The sequence below is a fragment of the Tachypleus tridentatus genome, chromosome 13 (genome assembly GCF_004210375.1).
Source record: "Tachypleus tridentatus isolate NWPU-2018 chromosome 13, ASM421037v1, whole genome shotgun sequence".
NCBI classification, from domain to species: Eukaryota; Metazoa; Arthropoda; class Merostomata; order Xiphosura; family Limulidae; genus Tachypleus; species Tachypleus tridentatus.
The window spans coordinates 71,073,729-71,094,730 of record NC_134837.1 but is presented as its reverse complement, the minus strand read 5'-3'; the positions used below and the strand labels follow the sequence as shown (position 1 = coordinate 71,094,730).

General features: G+C 34.3%; 1 protein-coding gene across 1 annotated transcript in view; it reads left to right on the top strand.

Moving 5' to 3' along the window:
* Positions 1 to 21,002, top strand: part of LOC143236808 (forkhead box protein K1-like) — a 30,616-nt gene that overhangs the window by 3,770 nt on the left and 5,844 nt on the right. The window contains exons 2-6 of the mRNA XM_076475383.1: positions 9,149 to 9,340; positions 13,103 to 13,424; positions 15,055 to 15,248; positions 15,902 to 16,101; positions 18,891 to 19,055. Coding sequence (XP_076331498.1) covers positions 9,149 to 9,340; positions 13,103 to 13,424; positions 15,055 to 15,248; positions 15,902 to 16,101; positions 18,891 to 19,055 — 1,073 coding nt within the window. The remainder of the gene's footprint in view (positions 1 to 9,148; positions 9,341 to 13,102; positions 13,425 to 15,054; positions 15,249 to 15,901; positions 16,102 to 18,890; positions 19,056 to 21,002) is intronic.

Below are 21,002 nucleotides of genomic sequence, written 5' to 3'. Positions count from 1 at the left end.
AAAAGTATTTATTGAGATTTGTGACTCATATACAGGTTTGATGGTTTTTTGAGCTTTCTTAGGATGGTTTGGTCAGTATTGACATTCATCAAAATGAGTTAGATTCTAGGTAATTTGGTAGCTTAGTATGTTGGATTAGAGCATTAAACAACTGTCTTCCAAATATTCCTTCATAAACATGTACAACTCTTTAAAGCCAGGATACACAAGGAAAGTAAAACTATTTCTGTGCCTTGTTGCCAAATTATAAGTGTTTCATCAATGAATTATTTTTGTTGTTCATCATGGACACAGGAGAGGGAGATTTGTGGCCATACTTTTTTTTAACAATTCACAGAAAATACTATGTTTGGAAATCTTAAATTATAAGATAAAATTTGGTGAGAGTTGTCATGGAATACTCTGTTGGTGTGAACTGTTTGTTGTTTGCCTCTGACACGACCCAAGTACATGTTTCTGTATGTTAGTGTGTTTGAAAACTGTTGACAAATTGGCAGTGGTAAATTTCTTCTACAGAGTTGAGTCATTTCAAGAGTTGTTTCATGCCTATTTATGATTTAATTTTTTATTAGATGTATCATAAACACAGATAAAAAGAAGTTTTTAAAGAAACAAATATTCCATGAGAGTCACAGACTTCCACATGATTTGAATTACTGGAAGAGGTTTATTTCAAGTGACAATCAACTTTTTTGGACACATTGATATTAATTAGTTGTACTTATCAAAATTTATGACTCATTTTAATCCCTCCCATCCCTCTGTTTTAATTGTAAATCAGCAAATAAATACAATAATATTAAAATCATGAATATTACTTATTTGATTTACAGGCTTAGGTTCAACTGCTGTGCGTAAATATTTTACTTGATAATGTTATAGAAACCTGTGTCAAAGAACAATTGTATAGTGGTATTCCTCTCTCTCTGGTGATTACTTAATTAAAGTTATGTTCAAGAATGTATATTTTTTATAATCTATGTTTCTCTCACCAGATGGCACAACTACATTTATAATAACAGTTTTTCTTTAATTAATTTTTTTTCTGAATTTAAAACTTTGTTTTCCATGTAATAATATGTGTGTTTGTATATATATATATATATTATTGTAGAGGAAATGTAAAAGGGATGTAAATTTATTTTGCGAATTTTTTCATCTCATTTGTCACAGTTCTGGTTTTGCATTAATTTGAATTTGAACAGTAGTAAGCTGTAGAAAAATGACAGACTTACTGTTCATATACTTGTGTAATATTATTAGAAAATCATAGTGACTCTTTTTACCTCTTTCTTTCTTTGTGAACCTGACGATGACCGAAGAAGGTCGAAACGTTGTTCGTTCTTCTACGTAAAATATTTTCTCAACCCAAACGAGCCGTTTTTGCATATATATTTCTCTACAAGTGGGTTTTCTCGACATAACTGATACTTAGCACTTGTATTTTGGTTGGTACTACGTATAGCTTTGTCAGGGGTTGCTCTAACATATTCTTTGTGTTTGCACGCCTGCATATCATTTCTGTTTGTACACCGCTTGTTTACACGGTTTTTAGAGCTACGTTCCCGACGCAAGGATGTTTACATAGACAAATATCGATCTCTCTTACATACCTGGTTCTTTACTCGTCTAATTCATCCAGTTTCAAATAAACAACTCTAGTAACTAACTGGTTTTACCAAACTTATAAACCTTTGTACTTACCATCGTCACCAAAAGTTTCTTTACTGTTTAATATAGTTGCTCGTTCCTTTTCACTGTATATAAAATGGAATAATAGGTTGTTGTAAAACCATCAAATCTGTTACTCTCTTTTCTCTCCCTAACATCTTTATCACGAGGTAATCGATTTCAGTTACTGGTTTGACTGCGTAACACATCGCATAATTTTGTGAACATTCAAAACACGCATCTGTGCAGGGTAGTTATAATTTTAGTGGGCGCGTAGTATTACGAATAATTAATTTGTGTGTAATATAAGCCATATTTGTATAGTGATTTAAATAAACTATTGTCGACAATCATTAGCTTTAAAGATATGGTGTAGTGTTATGCATTACGGATAATATACGAATGTCTATGTAGAATCTACTTACTTACAGAATTTCTGAATTATCTGTCATGTTTTCTCTGCGTGTTTGCTCACGTTTATCATCTCGGTCTACTAGAATGTATACTCTATTCCTATTTACCGATATTTTAATTTGTTCTTTCAAGATGTCATGTGTCGAATGGAAATGTAGAGTTACAAACTGAGTGTTAGCTACGTAACACTCCTTTACACATTTCACTTTCAAACTTTAATGATGAGTTACATCCACGTTGAGAAAATAAAAACAAACAAAATAAAAGTTACACAGAAATAGAGATTGAAAATATTGTTGTGTTCTTAAAGCCAAGACGGCGAATATTTATTATACTTAAGTATCTTGTGAATTAATAAACTGCAACGTCTGTAAATACATACTTTCTGTCAAGTTTCGTTGATGTCTTTTAAGAGTATAATATCATGTTTGTAACCAGTTTCAGTTTCTGTACTCGTCAGGTGAGTTGAGTTCGTCACACGTTACAACGTTGAAAGTGATTAGACAAATACGTTATCGTGACTTCGTTTATTTCTGCCATGTTTGGCATAGCGCATCACAAACATAAATTATAGATAAACACAGCAGTTACCTATGTATGCTACAGTCTCTGTGTTTGGTATTTTCTTAACAATGAAATGAGAAAGTTTAATGATTGATGAATGTAAGCCTTTTTCTTAATAGACAAATGTTTATAATAATGAAAGACCGGTGGTTTATCTGGAATGTTTAGTGGTGCCGTTCATTCACTTAATGCAGAATACATTAATTATTTTTACTAATATAATTTACCCAAGTATTGAAAACATGTTTGCTATTGTTGTTTGTTCAAAAACTATTAATATCACACATTAAGTGATGATGAACATATGTAATAAATATTGTTTACACGTGATTTAAACCAATATAGAAAGTACCTAAAACACTATTTACTGGTATATTTTATTTAAGATATACTGAATATCTGGATTATTTTACCAAAATCGTTCGTTCAGCATTATGACGTGACAGTATTAACTGTTTTAGTCAGAAATTTTTTCATTAAGTTATTTTTAAAAAACACGATTAAGCGGCAAGTAAAATATGAAAACAAATTAAAATTGTCCATCATTTTTTTCACATTTTCACTAAATAAACATGAAACCAATCAATAGATAAATTTTGGTTATGGTTTCATCGGAACATTCAGTACTAACATTTCTAACTTGAGGCTGGTTTTAAAAGTCTAAAAGTTTTGCTGTTTGGTAAATGGTTCCTGTGTGTCTTGTGTTACAGAGACAGTGGTAAGTAATTATAATTATTTTCATTCTAAATATGTTTTTACATTTTGCATTTCTATGTAGTCACGGTTGATAGTAGATATTGATCGAAGTCAGAATGTGTAAACCTGTAGGTTGGGTCGTAAAAAGTTATTGGATAAGTGTAGTGAATTTAAGGGCGCTTTCTGACACGCATGCACACGTAAAATCCTAAAATTAAAAAAAAAATGTCGTACGACTTGTCATATCAGTTTGTAAAGTTTCTCTGTAGTCCTATTGAATTGTCGAGGACAATTATATAGTTTTGTTATCAATATATCCTCTTTGTCTCACTTTCGTGATTATGAGCTCGTGTTTATAATTATACCGTTTCATTACGTTCAACAGATAGATACGTCCTTCTAAAATGTGATATATATTCCACACTTGATAGTCTAATTGTAGCAGTACGCTTGTTTGGTTTGTTTTGAATTTCGCGCAAAGCTACACGAAGGCTATCTGCGCTAGCTGTCCCTAATCTAGCAATGTAAGACTGGAGGGAAAGTAGCTAGTCATCACCACTCCCCGCCAGCTCTTGGGCTACTCTTTTACCAACGAATAGTGGAATTGACCGGAACATTATAACACCCTTACGGCTGAAAGGGCGAGCAGTGTTTGGTGTGACGGGGATTCGAACCCGCGACTCTCGGATTACGAGTCGAGTTACTTAACCACCTGGCCATGCCGGGCCACGCATGTTTATCCGTTCACTACATTATTTAGTAGGACATATTCGATTATAACATATCAGCACCTTATATATTTACACAAGGTTTACATTGGTGTACCATATATTCTTGTGTATAATTGAAGGGCTGATTAATTTCGATTGATTGAACCCATTGAAAGACACAAAATAAATCGTGTTAAGACAACATCACTGATAATTGTACAAACTAACATATATATACTGTATATATGACATAGACAGACTTAGATGTAATAGTCAGGTTGAAGTATCTGAAACATGTTTTATATCAGGGTTTTGTAATCGTTTTTGTATGTTGATGGTATAGCGTACTATACTGTGCGCATGCGCGATTCTGAGAAAAATCAAACCTGTTCGGCACTAGTGTCTTTATTAACAATTTGATTTATGGCCAACCCATTCCGGTTTTACCAGCTTCCTGGGCTCCAAAGTGTACGATGTAAAATGTAACCGTCTATGCATTGTCCCACCCATACATTCAAAACCTCAGAAACTCAGTTTCAAATACTGGTCGTCCATAGAACTTGGATTGTGTTCTCGGAGTTCATTGTTCCAGCGCCTTGTCTCTGCGCATATCTAAACTGGTATATAGATTAATAATTACACGTTGCGTAGTAAATCAATTGTTGGTAAAACGTGGGTTGTGTGTTCATAAGCATCGAAATATTTTCAACAGATATGGTAATCGGTCAGCTGTAACCCAGAATGAATTTCATCATTTGTATCTTTGACTTATTGGTAATTACATTTTATTACCCTGTTTCTCGGTTTTTTTTACTGTCGCCAAACCCAGCGAATTAACACCAATTTTGCTTTAACTCCGTACAAAAGAAAGAATATAAAAAATTACATATATTATAGGTAAAGTAACTTTTGGTGTATCGCAAATAACAGGCATAATTGCTATATTTGATGTGACGAAATAAAACATTTTCATTTTGTCCAAGTACAGTGTGGTAATGCAAATAAAGTAATTTTTATGTTTAACGTTAATTCAGCAGCTCTTGTTAGTAAAAATAATTGTTTTGTTATTGTTTATTTAGATGTCTTCCTCGTGGTAATAATTTTGAACACGTGCCTTATTTTGTTGCATGTAAGTAAATATTTAAAGTGTCTCTAGCCGGGCGGAGCACAGTTAGTTAATTGTGTAGCTTTGCGCTTAACAACAAACTGTGTTTGAGATGTGTTCTTTTGTGCACCAGTGTCGTCACTCTTAACGCGATACATTTACCACGTAACCTCTGATGAACGCGTTGCCCACAAAATAACCAAGAAAAACTGGTACGGTAAGGTAGGACATACCGCTACACCGAATTATTTATTATGTCGTACAAGCACATGGTAACTGTGATTATGCTTTTATCGTGCAGTAGGTATAAAAACAACGTTTGTTTTACGTCGAAACGTTTGTACTTGCTAGATGAGCTAGAGAGATAATACTGTCCTCTGTACTTGTCACAAGAAGCACTTAATTCATACTAGTAGGTTATCCTATAATAATCACTCTTTCAACAAACTAGGCTGTTCTGTTGTGGCCTATAGTGCTCTGATCATGTGTAGAAAGAGGAGAGAGTCAGGGTCATCATCTGTATGTATGCATTAGAATAAATTTGTTGCCACAAATGTTGAGGTCCGGCATGGCGTGGTGGTTAGGGCGTTCAGTTCGTAATTTGAGGGTCGCGGATTCGAATCCCTGTCATAACAAACATGCTCGCCCTTTCAGCCGCGAGGGCGTTATAATGTCACGGCCAATCTCACTATTCGTTAGCCTTAGAGCTGTTGGCGAGTGGTGATGACTACCCTCTAGTCTTACACTGATAAATTAGGGACGATTAGTGTAGATAGTTCTCATGTAGCTTTGTGCGAAATTCAAAATATAAACAAGCCACACATAGACGGTAACCCCCTTGTACTTTCTGTAGATATAGTATACACACGATATTCATAATAAATAAGATCTCCCCCCGATATTTAACATTTTGGTCCCAAATCGTGCCCAGGGTTGACTTCAATAAGTGACATTTATTACGATGCTGGGACAACGGTAGGCCTAACGTCTGGTCTAATATAAAATAAAGTAACGACCGTTATTTCACGATTATTATTGGAATACAACGGAAGACCGCTATGATGATATTTCGAATAAATGGGCGAAGCCTATTTCTTTTAAACGTTTATTGTATTATGGAACAAAACTAAGGTCAAGGCTATCTTGATTCTAAAAAGGTCACCCAAAGAACTTGGCACTTTCATTTATCGACGTTCGGCTGGATTAAGAATTATACAATGAAAAACGTTACAGTTTTACGTATGAAATTCTGAAGATTCATACACAGTAGAGGAGGTAGAATGACAAAATGTAATCCCCAAGTTAAACCTCCATCTTTAATAGGCTGCATAACAATCCTAAGAACTAGTAAGTGAAATCCAAGTGTGCCAACCATATTTTAACAACTGCTGAGGTGTTAAGTTGTTTGTCCAGGTTTCTACCTTTGCACTGGAACGTTTTTCTGATAATTTAATTTGGTTTGGCATGGCCTGCAGATTAGGGCGTACGAAGTCGCGGATCGTAACCCGTCAACGAAAATCAACGGCCCTTTTAGTCATGGTGTAATTAAAATGTAACAGTCAAACTGACTATTTGGTATCAAAGGGTTGGATAGTATTGACTAGCAGTCTTCTTTGTAGTCTGTCACCTCTAAATTAGGAACAGCTGGAGCAGATAGCCCTGAACAGTTTTTTTGCAAAATTCAACTGAACAATCAGTCTAAGGAGCTGTTTTCTGTCTGATTATTATACATAGTGCCCTAAAGGCTGTTTACACATTATTGAAATACATATTTCAATCGATAACAGAAGCTTCATGGAATATGCAGGTACAACGTGTATTTGATGTAACATATCACACTTGGTTGTAGTTTCTGTGCTTACTTTGATGATATATGTATTTACACAATGCGGATAGCCTTGTATGTTCGCCCATAACTGACCTGGTGGTTAGCATGCTCGTCATCGAACGTGCTCGCCCTTTCAAACGTGGATACATTATAATGATACGGTCAACCTCGCTATTTGTTGTTAAAAGAGTAGCCCAAGTGTAGGCAGTAGGTGGCGTTGATTAACTACCTTCCTTTTAGAATATCACTGCTAAGTTAGGGATGGTCAACGCAGATAGTTCTCATGTAGCTTTGCGCGAAATTCTAACTAAACTACCCGCATGCGTTTGGTTTGGTTTGTTTTGAATTTCGCGCAAAGCTACTCGAGGGCTATCTGCGCTAACCGTTCCTAATTTAGCAGTGTAAGACTAGAGGGAAGGCAGCTAATCATCACCACTCACCGCCAACTCTTGGGCTACTCTTTTACCAACGAATAGTGAGATTGACCGTCACATTATAACGCTCCCACCGCTGAAAGGGCGAGCATGTTTGGTGTGACAGGAATTCGAACCCCCGATCCTCAGATTAGAAATGGAGTGCCTTAACCACTTGGTCATCCCGGGCCACCCGCATGCGTTTTCCCTGTGGTTACATTATTAATCGAGTGATTCTATTTTGTTTATATTTTTGTATCTGCGTGTTTGTTTGTTTGTTTTTTCCAACTCAACTCATAGCGTAAACATATATTTCACTTGACTGAAAAATCTAGATGTAAATTATTTGAATGAGTGGTGAAGCACATGCTGTGGGTCATTTATTTTGCCAACATTTATAACAAGTTGAACTATTGTAGCTTTGTGGTATTATGATGTAAAATTTGGGTTAAGCCTAGTAGCACTTTAGTTTATTATAAAAATCAGCTCTAAGCCACAAAAGAAAACAAATCAACCAAATTGTTAAAATCATTTGATATTTTACTGTTTTAAATTGTGCTTTCACTTCACTTGAAATCTGATTTATAGTCTTAATGAAGGGTTATAACGCTAAAAACTGGGTTTCGATACCCGTGGTGGCAACAGCACAGATAAGTTACTTTGTATCTGTGTGCTTATCTGTAAACAAATAGTATACAATTACTCCAAGAACTTCTGTTGTAACTGTGACGTTTTGAAAACAACACATTTCAAAACTAGTCTGCTTATAAATTAAAAAGTATTACTTCAGTTAATTAAAAATTCATAGAATATTTAGAAGTTGAGAAAATGAATTATTTGGTTTTTCTATCAAATGAGTAAAATATATTTTTAAATTACACCTAAAGACATATAATTATCGTTAGTCCTAGTAACCTCTGCGTGCAATATGATAATCGTTCTTTCTTAATTATTGTTCCGCTTTTCTGTGTTTTAATTTTATTACAATTTTCATGGTAAATATTAAGGTGTATCAATTATGTTTACAAACCAATGTATTATCTCTCTTCGTATTATTATTGGGCGTGACCTTGGTGGCCTTATCGATGCTCTGCTGGCATAAATAGTTTGCTTGTCATAGGTCTGACCTTCATTCAAACACGCTGGGGTTTAGTATTGAGATTGCGTGTACATGGTGGGTTTGTTCCTCGGGCATCAAAAACTTTTGTGCGTAGATTGTATTTTGCAAAAAAAATTGATTTCGTATCGTGTTTTTATCAAATATCTTATATACAGTTACTAGAGAAAAACTACTACATATATTCTGGTGAGCATCTTTTTCCCACTATATTTACAGTTCATATTCGTTATATACTAAAATACTGTCCATTTACTAAAACGTTTAAAATGTGTAGTGACTGAAAAACGGACGAGTCTAACGAAAACTTAATCCAGCCTAACAATGAGTTTAAAATGTTTATCGGTCGGGAATTGACAGACGAAAATATCTGTGGGTGCTTTGTTTTTGTCTGCAGAAACTGGTAGTAGAGTTGGTTCTTTAAACAAAAACTGACTTATGTTGCAGTTTTTTTGTTGTTTTTTTCATTTAATTCTTTGCAGATAATCGTTGATGTTTGTCAGGAAGGATTTTGTTTTTGTTTTTTCAATATGTGTTATGTGATCACAAACAGTAGTAAATATATATTTTAACCCAATTCGCTTACATCTTAGCTTCCGCCATACTAATAATATAATTTACATTCTATAGATGCGTCTTTAGGTTTCCTAGCACGAACATCAAGGTGATGTTCCAGTCCCTGGTTGATGAGTTAAATCCCCCATTCCACTCCCAGATTCTGGACTCCCCCATACGTAAACCTATGGTACCACTCAAGATCACCATCCCGGAACCAGAACTCAATTTGGCAAGCCCCATTCCTTCTCCAACTGGTACAATCAGGTAAGGACTTTGTTATTTTAAATATAATATCTGCTTCATTAGAAATCTCCTAGGTCATCAGAGTTTATCATTCAAATAGACACTTTATTACTAGCTCTATTTATTTAATTATTTTTCCACTGGAGAAAGTTATTACATACTTACTCAGTAATGATATATATTAAACTACTATTTCCAAGGGAAGTGAAATAAGGCTAGTCTATCGGCATGTTGCTTGGAAATTTTTTAAAAACAATATTATAATTTCTGCGTCTGATATAAACCCTTGATTCTTTATTTAACATGTCAGTAATCAAGTAATAGAATTAGTTATTCGTCAGATTGTTTTAAGATTTACGATATACCTAGTATTTGCGGAATAAGCGAAGCTTAGGGATCTTTCTTGCGAGCAATAATTTTGAGATAAGTAAAAAGCTACTCAGGAATATTCTATTTATACGATTTTCATCGATACTAATGGCTCATCGATCGTATTAATTAATTAGGCACGAGTTAGATTACTTGTTTTAATATATTCTATTATTAGCGCCCTCTAGTGGTATACACGTGACTAGGGTAAATACCGACGAGTTCAGCTGCTAACATCTTAAAAAACAAAACAGATTATTAAATCAGTACATGTAACAGTTCCTTTAAATTATTTGTAAGTTTATTTGTTTGTTGGGTTTCGTGCAAAGTTACACCAGTGCTACCTTCGCAAGCCTGCTTAACGTTTGAATTAATACACCACACAGCGCAACCAGTGTTTGGGCTACTCTTTTCAGCCCGATAATCACTATTATAACAACCACGTAGCCTTAGGATGTGTGGACCACGATTTGTTTTGGTAATGGACCAGGAACCATTGACACTTGGCATGTTAACTACCGGGTTGACTTCGGCCCCAGTTTTGTCAGATAGGGTATCACGTGTTATGAAGATAATTTTACAAAATATTGTGTGATGTCACCAAGGGACGATACGGGATCCTGCATTGATTGAGGATTGTACTTGTTTAAATCATTTGTCAATTCAATACATAACTAATATAAATAAATAGTAGATTCAAAATTCGTTGTGACGGCCCAGTATACCAGGTGGTTAAGGCACTCGTTAATCCGAGGGTCGCGGGTTCGAATCCCAGTCGCGCCAATCATGCTCGCCCTTTCAGCCGTGGGGGCGTTATAATGTGACAGTCATTCCCACTATTCGTTAGTAAAAGAGTAGTCCAAGAGTTGGCGGTGGGTGGTGATGACTAGCTGCCTTCCCTGTAAACTTACACTGCCAAATTAAAGACGGCTAGCACAGATCGTTCTCGAGTAGTTTTGCGCAAAATTCAAATCAAACCAAACCGTTGTTACAGGCTCATATAATTAGGTTGATGTGACTAACACATCTTATTCCTCGACGTTATTACTAAGACGAGTAATAACGTCCAGTGATATAACGGTAAAAATATGATTTTTTTTTGGCAGAAGTTTAGTATTTTAAACATACGAGTAATGGTTTTTGTTGTTGTTGTTTTTTTGTTTTTTTAAGAATCATAACATTAGTATAAAATCCGTTTAATCATTAGATAATGTAGGTAAGGTTCCTACGAGATATTTCGAAACAGGGCACCGTTTTTGTTTGCCTACGTATAAATACTCTTACCCTTTCAAATCACAACCTTGAACAATCCACAGGAAAATAAGGCCCTCTTGTGGGTGGAATGAAAAACTCTTTGCCACACCCCGACGTCTGTTTCTATGTGATGTGCGACCTAACTACGAAGCTGCGTCGTGGTTCGACGAGGCACGTGACTGTGAGCAGACATTCAGTGTTTGTAAACAATTCTAGTTTGGCGTTTCATTATCGAGGCAGATCAGGCGTTAATAATTCTAGGCACGGTGATAGAGATGTAACGGTAGAACCGTGATATGGAAATATGCCAACAGGAAGCCTTAGATAGAAATATCGGGATGTTTGTATATCAACTAATGAATTACTTGGGAGAATTGGGAGAACAACTTAATAAATTTATATTTTGATGGAGTTTAAGTGGAACTAGAATCAAGTGCGAACACAGTTATTTTGTTTTTTTTATATTTACTATTCGTGTATAGAAAATAAGGCTTCGAAATTGACATAGGATCTTTTCTGTTTCATACTCCGCGTTCAAGCAGCAAAACAAAATAGCTTCTAATGCTAATTTCAGAAATATAAATTAACGTTTTGAGAAATGAAAATAATAATTTTTTTTTTTTGCGTACGAAACAGATATAGTACTTTTAACGTTACATATATATTTATGTGTTTAAAAGAATTGTAAAACATCAAGACAGTATAAAGAACCTAGTGACAATCTAACAAATTCAGTGTGAAAATTCAGAAATGTTCTTCAGTATTAGTTTCAAGAGATATCATTTTCATGCCTATGACGCCAAACGAATTTGGGGGCCGGCATGGCCAGGTGGGTTAAGGCATTCGGCTCGTAATCTGAGGGTCGCGGGTTCGAAACCCCGTCGCACCAAACATGCCCACCCTTTCGTTCATGAGGACGTAATAATGTAATGGTCAATCCCACTATGCACTGGTAAAATTGTAAACAATTCTAGTTTGGCGTTAGGTTGTGATGTTTAGTTGCCTTCCCTCTAGTCTTACACTGCCAAATTAAGGATGGCTAGCGCAGATAGCCCTCGTGTAGCTTTGCGCGAAATTTAAAAACGAACAAACCAAACAAATTGACAAAGATACGAGTCAGTCATGTTACTGACTGGTTCCACAGTGTCGCTAGTTAATCTAGTAACCACATTCCAAGTACTGTCAATTTGCTGCAAGTTTCATGAATATGAATTACAGTTGGGATAACTGGTATTTAGAGAGGAAAATTTTGGAAATATTTCCAGTTTTTTAAATAATTTTTAAATTTCTTTATTATTCAAATAAACATCCTTTACTAATTAATCTAACTTGTTCTAGTCTCGCATATACTGACCTATTCGAGCAAAATATATTTATTTTCATTTATCATTAAAAACTACCATAAAAATATGTATATTTCTTTCTGTTTGAAGACTGCGTGAAGCAGATGTGTACATAGACTAGAAACTAAGAGTGCGTTTGTTTTGTTGTTTAAAAAAATGAATATCGATAAGTGATTTGAAACATACAGCACAATCACTTGTGCTATAAAACTGACCAGTGTTCTAATTATTACTTAATACTGTGCCTAACATAATATTTATAAGGAAAAAAAGTGATCATGAGAAAACAATGCAGTAACCAACTTTAACCTTTACTGGAAACTTCGCTATTATTGTGTAGTTAACATGAACCATATTACGTGTTTGGTTACTGTTAGTAGTGTATGACTACATTAAAGGTTACGTTTTTGGTTATCATGAAGAGTGTAGCTACATAACACATTAGGTGTTTGATCGCTGTTTGGAAGTGTTAATAAAAAGTTAAACATACATCAAAGATGTTTTGTGTTTCATGTAGACAGTGTTTAAAAATATCATGATATTACTTCATACGTAAAATAAGCAGCTACTGCTTAATCTGTTTCTATAATGTCTTGACTTTACTTAAACTTTGATACAAATTTCTTGAATGAAAGCGAAAATAAAGGACAGTTTAAGGTGTGTGTGTGTGTGTAATGATGGAAAATGATGTGAACTGCTCGTATATCCTCGGTCAGTTTCTATCCATTACTAAAGTCTTGATTCTGTTTTTTTATCATGTTATGGTTCAATTATTGGTAATGTTTATATGTTGTCAATTTCTGCATATGTTTATTAGTGCGGCTAATTCCTGTCCTGCTAGTCCAAGAGGTGGTTCCCACCGGCGTAATATCACAAATGATCTGCAGATGGCAGCAGTGTATGCAGCAGCTGCCTCAGCTGAAGAAAAGAAAGAAGAGAAAAAAACCGTCAGTGAGACAGCTGCCACTAGTACAGAAACATCTAGTTCGAAAGACGACCATAAACCACCTTATTCTTATGCTCAGCTTATAGTACAAGCCATCTCTTCGGCTGCTGATAAACAGCTCACTCTGAGTGGAATCTATTCTTATATAACCAAGAATTATCCATATTACCGTACGGCAGACAAGGGCTGGCAAGTAAGTGTACAGTTTAACCGCCTTATATCATCACGATTCACTCATTTGCTGATTTGTTCTCGCGTTGTCAATCTTATGAGAGCTGGATAATGCATTTTTTGACACAATTTCTATTTTCTTATTTGAACTTCCAGAATTTAAGGAAATTGGGTGGGCTACATAGAGGTATTAAGGTTTCTGTTGTTCACATTAGAACCAGAAAAGAAGTACATCTATATGGGGTGCCATTTGGCAGCCTCAATAAAAAAATACTTTACTGTTAAAATAAGTCATCTTTCAGTAGTATTTAGTCATAAAGATGCAGAATGTATGGGCATGGCTGGACTGTATACCTCTTGCAAAAAAGTGAGTGCCCATGTTTTGGCATGCATTGTACTTAGTCACTTTTCAGTGGGAAGAAAGCTTTACCGAGTCATTTCTGTCAACAGAAATTGCAAAAAAAACAACAACAAAAAAACAACATAAAGAAGATGGCTTTATAGAGCTTAAGAACCAGATCTTGTATTGCCTAGCTTGTAGTCACTCTATATTTTTGATAGGGGGATTCTGGATGTGATATTGGTTTTACTTCCTTGTGGACTAGAAACTAGTGCAGGTTTAGCCACAGTGGCGGGCAGTTCAGGTTACATATATTTCGAAAAGAGTTCAAACCTTTTTTGAGAAAAAATACAGAGAGAGAGGGAAAGTAGTGGTAAACTTTGGGAACGGACCCATGAAACACAACTTGTGGACTGGGTGTTAATTACAATCAAAGAAGGGAACGGACCCATGAAACACGACTTGTGGGAACGGACCCATGGACTTGTGGACTGGGTGTTAATTACAATCAAAGAAGGGAACGGACCCATGAAACACGACTTGTGGACTGGGTGTTAATTACAATCAAAGAAGGGAACGGACCCATGAAACACAACTTGTGGACTGGGTGTTAATTACAATCAAAGAAGGGAACGGACCCATGAAACACGACTTGTGGACTGGGTGTTAATTACAATCAAAGAAACTCTCACTGTTTACTATCATGTATATATATTTTGCAAAAGTTTAATTTTTTTTTATGATCGTACTAGTTTACAGGTTAATCAGAAGCCAGTGTATAGAATACATTGTTACAGATTGTTTAATAAACAAGAAATGGAGATTATGCTAACTAAGAGAATTTTACTGGTTTCTCACCCTTGGAAATTATAATGGACAAAACGTATGAGATGCTAGGAAAGAACTTACATGAGTTATGTCTTTATGATGTGATGTTAATCATAAAGACATTGTTTTAAATATTAATTAATATGTATAACTTTCCACTAGAAATAGTAAATTGGTGTACATCTTTGTATGGACACCATGACTCATACAACATATAAGAAGGGTATTTTACATTTTTGTTTATTCATTTGTATTTGTATACATGTAATACAGGAAGTTACAACACATAAGTTGCTGTAAAATATCATAGATTGCCAAACTTAGAAAGAATAGTTCTTTAATTGGATAATTTTTGAATATTCTCTTTCTGTGGTATTGTTGTGGTTAACTTTCCAGTGAAGAAACGATAACTCTTTCACAGTATGAATTGAAGGTTTAATATTTTCTGGATTAATTATTAAATGGTTATATTTTTTCCTGTTAGAACTCAATCAGACATAATCTGTCCTTAAATCGCTACTTTGTAAAAGTGCCAAGATCCCAGGAGGAGCCGGGGAAAGGATCATTTTGGAGGATAGATCCTCAGTCTGAATCTAAACTAGTAGAGCAGGCATTCAGACGTCGTAGACAGCGAGGTGTTCCCTGCTTCAGAGCTCCATTTGGAGGTCTTTCAACAAGGTTGGTAAAAAAGTATATACACCTTGTTTGTTTTTGTAGGATCAGAATTTTGTGATTTATTTGTTGATGCACATGGAGGGGACTGAGAATTTCCGAGATGTTCTATTTTCATTTCTGGAAGTGTTTTTTTTATTATTATTGTTATTTATTTATTTATTTTTTAACATTAGACATGCTTAAGTATTCCTTAATGCAGTATCTTCAGAAGATTGTAACATTTGTTTTGCTTTTGTTGAATAATATGAGAAAGCTAAAACAGAGAGAATTGCAGAGGGTAAGTGATATTTTTTTGTGAGAAATCTAGTATTTGTGTTACGAAGATAGTTAATATGTCTAGTTATCTTGATAGAGAGGCTTGGCATGACCAAGTGGTTAGGATGTTTGACTCGCAATCTCGTGTTCAAATCGCCATCCTACCAAACATGCTCACCCTTTCAGCTGTGCAGCTTTATAATATGATGGTCAATCCCATTATTCATTGGTAAAAGAGTAGCACTAGAGTTGGCAGTGGGTGGTGATGACTAACTGCTTTGTTTCTTTCTAGCCTTACACTGCTAAATTAGGGATGGCTAGTTCAGATAGCACTCGTGTAACATTGTATAAAATTCATAAACCAAGCAAACCTTAATAGAAAATATTTTTTCTTTTTGAAGATCTGCACCTGCTTCTCCATCTCACAGTGGCTTCAGTGGCTTGACCACGCCAGATTCTCTGTCTCGAGAACCCAGTCCAGTGCCTGAAGGCATGGCAGAATCCACAAGTGAAAGCCAGACAGGTGTCACCATAGTAACACCTGGTTCCTACTTCACTTCTCATGAGATCAAAACTAGCCAATCTGCTCCAGGATCCCCTGGTAAGTTCAATACTAGCAAAGTTAGTAAGAGGTTTGTGAAAAAAAGTTCCACAATTTGTATTGCCACAGCTAATTTAAATTTACTGTTATTCGTGATATGTCATTCCTATTTTTCACTGAAAATAGTAAGATTAATCTGCCAAGTTTAGAACACATACCAGTTTTGTTCTGACAAAAAATGCTGCATTAATTTGATTGCAAAATGTAGAATTTGTTAATACTTTATTATATCTGTGTGCTTACATGCTATACTCATGAAAAAAATTGATACAAATTGATAAAACATCAGTACCAAAATATGTTTTCTATGATCATACATGTTTTGTATGCATTAATATATTTGATTTATATTAACACGAATACCTGTGAACTTGCAAGAATAACTCTTATGTTGTATGTGCTAGTGGTTAAATAAATTTTTGTATAAGTACATCACCATTTTTGTTTCCTTTATAGTGAAGCAAGAAGCATGGTAGTCTTGAAATGTATATAAACTTTTAAAGACTGAGTTAATATTTTCAGAAGTATAGATGATAGTAGAACATCAGATGTATTTATAGACATGCAGCAGTTTCTTTGCAGTCAAGCTGTGAATATTTTAATTATTAATAAAGTAGAACCTTTCAGTTTGTGAACATGTGTCGGATATCATGTGTCTTACTCTGGGTATTTCTACTATCCAAAATTTTATTTGTAAAAACTGTAAGTTTTTATTTTGTCTTATCCCATCCATATTTAGGTAAAAACAGAATTACATCAAGGCTAGATTGAATTAGAAATAGAAGTTGATGAAAGAAATATTCTTGTAACTGTCACATTTTTTCTCATGTATGCATGTGCGAGCACACACAGTGTTGAACATTATCATTAATCAGAATGTGTTTGCACAGAATTAATTCGTCCACATTATCAAGACATCACAGTAGTTGAATAAGGCACTTTGAATAGAGTGGATACTGTTAACAGCATGTGTTAGTGATTAAAAATGCAATAATCTGTTCAGGGTGACACCTAACTGACAAATAAAAAGGTAACTGTACTTACAGCTGATAGGTTTTCTTTGTGAAGCTTTAAGAAAGTAATACATTAATTATGTCATCTTTTATCCATAAATCACTATTTTGTCTGAACCATGTGATGAATTGTGTTTTAGTCAGACTGATTGTCTCAACTGATAGATTCATTTTCAGTATTATATTATGTTGTCACCGCACTCTTGGAAAGATATGTGCTGAAAATAACTCCTTCATCTGACACCTGTTGACCATCTAACTGTGCTGAGTTGATGGTGAACTACTGGTCAGCTGACATAACACTGGCTCTTCCTGCAATGATCCCATTTCAGTTAGCTCATGGTCCTTCAATTCCTTCCAGCTTCCTCATCTTCATTCAAAAATATCCTTTGAACTATTGCTCCCATCCTCTGGAATATTCAAACCGTTACACTGGTCTGTCACCAAAGTCAATTAGGTTTTGCAATAAACATGCTGTCTTTAATACGTGTGTTTTTTGACGTATTATTACACATCCGAAAATACAGAGCTCAAAATTATTTGTTAACCTGGAACTTCTGGGATATTCATCCATTATTCTGTGCTGTGAGGAATTTTACTGTTAACTTGGTCATGAGAACATTGCTTTCTTGTGTAAAGAAACATCACATTTTAATGATGCTGTTATATCAATGTTAGTACGTCTTCACTATGACTCGATGTGACAGGTACTTAGTACAAGTGAAAGTTATAGTTAGAAGAATTGTTGTAAACTGATGTCCTCTAGTCAGTTTAAAGGTTTCATTGTCCATACTTATCACTTTATTTACTGTTCTAATTCACACGTTTGACTCGTGAAATCGTGTGTGGGTCACAGAATCATTAGTGCGTAAGAAATGTATGTTTGTTATAAGCAGTAGCTGTTTGGATTTAGAACATAAATATATTGATTATTGAGTAAGTTTCCTGCTGTGAAGATTTATCCACATTAAAAATTATCTGGATTGTCAAGGTCCAGACAAACAAGGATTCACTGTATAGAAAAATGTAATTGGTTTTATATTCTTGCATTGTATGGATTGTCAGTGTCTAGACACATGAGAGTTCACTTTGTACCTGAATTTAATGTTTAGTTTTCTTGCATTGTATTAACATAGTTAATGAAGTTTTGTAATATTTTGGGTAATATTTATAGTTGTTAAAATATTAAAGTCTAAAATATGTAATAATCTGAGGACTGAAAAACAGGCTGTGGTCCGTAAGTAGGGAACTAACAGAAACTTGAAATAAAATATTTGTGAAAGAACATAGTTTATATCAAATACCAATATCAAACATTGTAAACAGTGTTTACAATAAATATTCTTAACATGGTTTATATGAAGAATGAACCATTTTTTTTATACAGATGAAAAAAAAAAATTCTAAATTAACAAATGCTTTAGGAGAGTTGTGTTAAGTTTTGCATACCAGACTTTTGACATGTAACATTTCATATCAAGTTATTACAAAATGGTTCATGATTTCTAAAATCTCTTATTTTAGAACCTTAAACTTTGCAACAAACCAAAATATGTTGTGATATTAATGTTGTTTAATATGAATATTTTGTATTAACTCAAAGAACTGAGATGTTTAATCACTTACTATGGTTGTTAAGAGATTTAACTTATATATTAGGGAGCATTAGAATAAAGGTAATTCCTAATAAAGCCATCAAACTTTGTGTTGGTTCTTTCCACGTTCAAATTGTGATACACTTCTAGAACAGATTAGTTGATAGACTTATTCTTGCAGGCCACCATCATTCACATATTATTCTAGCCAGCTCTTCAGGAAGTGCTGCTTCATCACAAGTTATGACAAACAAACCAAAAGTATTTGTGAACAGTCACCCAGTTACCATGGTAACAAATGGAACAGTTAGTAATGGCCGCCATATTGATCACAGCTGGCAGGAAGGTAAGAACTCCAACCCTGGTGGGCTCTAACTTCTTAGATGGAACAGTAAAAGTTATAATATGTTGGTGTAGTAATTGCATGGTGAAGCACAACAATATAATGTTATACCCATGGGTAACGATTATGGTTACTGAGGAAAATGAATCTGACATCTTGTGTAAGTGAGCAACTCTTGAAGCAACAGATAGTGTAAATATAAAAACAGTCAGAATTTACAACAAAAAGTTAAGTAGAAGTCACCTAGAGATTGATCAATATTCTAAGTGTACAAGTCTTTGTAAGGATGGAAACTGTACAGTCACTTATTTATGCAGTAACGTTTAGGGTTAGTTATCATCGTGGCTTACTGTAATATTACATCCCCGTGATAGCCTTCAGAGAAGAATAAATACTGTGAAGTCTTTGTTATATGTTTTATAGGGGAAATACAAATAATAAATGACAGCATTAAGTAAGTAAGATTGTCTTGTATTACAAACATTTGTAAGTTGAATTATCTTTTTCACATGTTTATAATACTTGTTAGTTCAAAGAGCACACATAGTATTTTCACAGGTGTCACTATCATTTCATAATAACAGGTTTAATGTAACAGTTAGACAACATTATTGTCATTTCTAAATATGAAAATAAGTGGTTCTTTAAAGCACTGTAGTACTATGTTTCTTTTAATATGAGTGTAAGAAATTGGTTGATTTTTTTTTTCTAATAGTAATTATCTGGCCAGTTATATGGGGAAAAGAAAGTGGGTCACATGTTAAAATTTGTTTCAAAGTAATTTAACACTTAAGTTTGAGAATTACTACCACAGTATTATAAAGTCATGGTTGTGCTCAGATTCATAAGGAATAAAGAAACACTAGGAATTAAATTGAAGTACATTTATGTAAGGAATAATATGTTACCAGTTTTTTTTTAATAGCAACAGTTGCTGTGTAGAATGACTGTATAGCAGTTGAAAACATTCACACTGCAAATGAGTGATGCTGTCTCATGTAACAAAAAAAAAGTAAATACTGCATCAGATTGTTTGAATTTTGAGAAAAACTGTTTATTTGATAACTATTCTTAATATCTCTTTAAGTACTAAAGTGTGATTATCTTACTGAACAATATTTTTTTTTCATTAGGTCTACTTGTGTAACCTGTTTTTCTATCCAAAATATATATTTTTATCTTCCAAAGTAGAAATTGTACCTTGTTGTAAGATTTAACTAAAGGTTGTAATTTATAACTGATTCCCTAAGAAAATGTTTTTTATCATGTACTATTACCATCAAATTCAACGTTACTTACCTTTATGAACTGTATGAAGAAATTCAAACAAATCATGTTTAATTCATAAAATCTCGAGTTGAATGTTCACGGTAACAATAATTGCATTGTAACTTGTGTTACATAAGGATAAGATTCAATCACATATAGCACCAATTTGTATTGCAAAGTTTGGTGTGGTACCAAACAAATTATTCCCTGTTTATGTATTTTGTGTACCATTTGTGTGAATTAGGTGTATCATGCCACTCTTAGATATTTCTTGGGATATGCCTCTTGGGATGGTGTAGTCTATGACTTTGTGATCCAGTTGGCCTTAATTAGGTCCTTCAGTTAGAGAATTTGAAAAGTTTGTGTAAAACAATAATTTTTATTTTTTATGAAGGGTAGGAAACAGCTAAGACATTTGTTAGTTACGTAAGTAGAAACAGTGATGTTTGTTTCTCTAAAACAACTTGTTACAATTTTGCATGAATCTAAGAAAACATTTAAGCAATGATTGCATCTCTGTGATGACGAGAAACCTACTTGAAGTATAAATGTATCTCAGGATGGTTGGTATGAGCATTAACATTTTCACTAATAAAGCAGAGAACAAAGTTTCGACTTTCTTAGGCAATCTTCAGGTTAACAAAGAGAAAGTTTGCAACTGACTGTTGCCAGGCACATTTC